Source organism: Urocitellus parryii, chromosome 14 (assembly GCF_045843805.1).
Source record: "Urocitellus parryii isolate mUroPar1 chromosome 14, mUroPar1.hap1, whole genome shotgun sequence".
In the NCBI taxonomy this organism is placed as follows: Eukaryota; Metazoa; Chordata; class Mammalia; order Rodentia; family Sciuridae; genus Urocitellus; species Urocitellus parryii.
This window is the reverse complement of record NC_135544.1, coordinates 18401394-18403577: the sequence shown is the minus strand read 5'-3', so window position 1 is coordinate 18403577 and position 2184 is coordinate 18401394. Positions and strand designations below refer to the sequence as shown.

Below are 2184 nucleotides of genomic sequence, written 5' to 3'. Positions count from 1 at the left end.
CCATCTTCTCCAAGGTCATTTTACCTACCATATAGTCAAATGCAGAGGACAATAGCTCGCTTGTTGTAGAGGCTACTCAAGTTTCTTATAAAGTTGCACTTCACCAAAAACAACAACCCGATAATAAACTATTAGCATGAGTCTTCCTTGGTCAATAGCCAGGACTATAAAATACGCAAAACCAAACTTTGCCATTGTTTCCATCCAAACCTTGGAGATTGCTACAACAATATAGGGAGGCTTAACAGACATGTTTGGCATCATTCCCATTTCCTGTCTGTTAACTTCTTGGTCATCTTTATTTTTTTATTTTTTTATTTTTTATTTTTTTTTAAAGATTAGGATTCTTTTATTAACAGGGGTTTTGGTCATTTGAACCAAAAAAATATATATTTAAGGGGGTCTTTGTTTTGCAAGGCAATCAAACACTTAGTGCACGTATGGTTTCTGACCTCAAACATCTGTTGGGTCTACTACCCTGATGACTGGAAGAGACCTCTTCCTTCCTCCAGTCCTTGTAGATTGTCCCTGATGCTCTTCTCTGAAGTCCCTGCAACATGGGAGGGTATTCCAACACTGACATGTACACACAGCTTTCTTCAACTGTCATCACATAGTGTTAGCGAGGTTGTCTAAATAAATTTACCCGGCGGGTTACACACTATACATCAAACATAGTGTGTACACAAAATACAACCTCCTCCGTTGTCTCACAGAAGAACTGAAGTTCCAAACTATATGCAAAGTCATCTTCCACCTCTACCATCTTCTGGATCTGCCTGGCTTCCTGTAGCGGTCTTAACCATACATCCTTCATCATCGGCAACCAGGTAGTGCAGTGCCTTCCCCAGGATCTTCAATACCAGATCCTGACCCCAAGTCTTCACAAGCTCCAGAAAACAATCAGGTCACAAGACAACAGCAAAAAAACAGGTCATGCCCACCATTTTCAAAACACAGCAAAGTAACAAGAATTAAGTATGACCACTGAAACAGCTTTTGATTTAAGCCCCATTTCTCCTAGAATATTTCTCCAACAGAAGTTCTTTCCAGAATCAAATATATTTGACCCATATCAATGTTACCATAAAAAAGACTGTTGCAAGGGGGTAGAAGAGATACAAAAACAAAGCAGAAAACGTCGAGCTGGTTCAGTTCCCTCGGGGGTTCCGTCCATTCTTGCCAGTTGAGCAGAGTCCATCAACTATGAACCGCCGTCACGCCGACTCGCCCTTCTCTATCCGCCGCACCAGCGCCACCAGCATCTCTGCCATCTTGGCCAGCTCCTTGGCCTTCTCCTCCGCCTTCTCGCAGCGCGGGGCCGCCCGGGGCGCCGCGCCGCCGTCCGCGCCCTGCAGGTGGTTCAGCGCGCTCTCCTCCGAGGCCTCCACCTGCGTCTTGATCTGGATGAGCATATTGTCCATCTCCCACAGCTTGCCGCGGTTGCGCGCGTGCGCCCGGCCGCGCTCGCGGGTCAGCGCCGCGATGTCCTCGCGCATCTCGTTGATGACCGGCAGCAGGAACTGCTCGAAGTCCTCCTCGGGCTCCAGCACCTCCACCTCCTCGGGCTCGGCCAGCTCCACCACGTCCAGAGGCCGCATCTTGTGCTTGGGCCGCGGCGCCGCCTCTTGGTCATCTTTAATTGCAAGTTTCCCCAAATATAGGGTCCTTTGTCTCTTATTATCTGGTGCCCCATTGCTCTGAAAAGTGCAGTTAACTTGTCCTTTGTCCTTTCTTTCTTGACATTTTTTTTTTTTTTTTTTTTTTTTTTGGTACCAGGGATTGAACGAACCCAGTGGTGCTCAACCACTGAGCCACATCCCAAACCCGTTTTATTTTTTTTAAGACAGTATCTCACTTAGTTGCTTAGGGCCTCACTAAGTTGCTGAGGCTGGCTTTGAACTTGTAATCTTCCTGCCTCAGTCTCCTGAGCTGCTGGGATTACAGGTGTGAGCCACTGTGCCTGGCTCTTTCTTGACTTTTGACCTTTGTTCTTTTTCCTTCCTTCTTCCTTTCATTTTTCCACATTGCTCCTTAGTTTATAAAATCTAGAACTTTCTCTCTCCTAAGACTGGTAAATAAGCAATTTTCTTTTTCATGCTCTCTTCTTATAAAATCACTATCAACTTTTAGGACCCATTCCAAGACAGTTTATGAGGAAAAAGAAGACTATTATAAAATACA

At 45.5% G+C, this 2184-nt stretch overlaps 1 protein-coding gene across 1 annotated transcript; it reads right to left on the bottom strand.

Moving 5' to 3' along the window:
• Nucleotides 1-338: 338 nt before the first annotated feature.
• Nucleotides 339-1613, bottom strand: LOC144250130 (MORF4 family-associated protein 1-like). The gene has a single exon (XM_077792594.1). It carries the CDS (start codon nt 1599-1601, stop codon nt 1218-1220), a length of 384 nt encoding a protein of 127 aa, XP_077648720.1. The 5' UTR covers nt 1602-1613; the 3' UTR covers nt 339-1217.
• Nucleotides 1614-2184: the final 571 nt, after the last annotated feature.

Excerpts from the sequence above, each read along its gene's own strand:
- LOC144250130 (XM_077792594.1), bottom strand. The coding sequence starts at position 1,601 with ATGCGGCCTCTGGACGTGGTGGAGCTGGCCGAGCCCGAGGAGGTGGAG.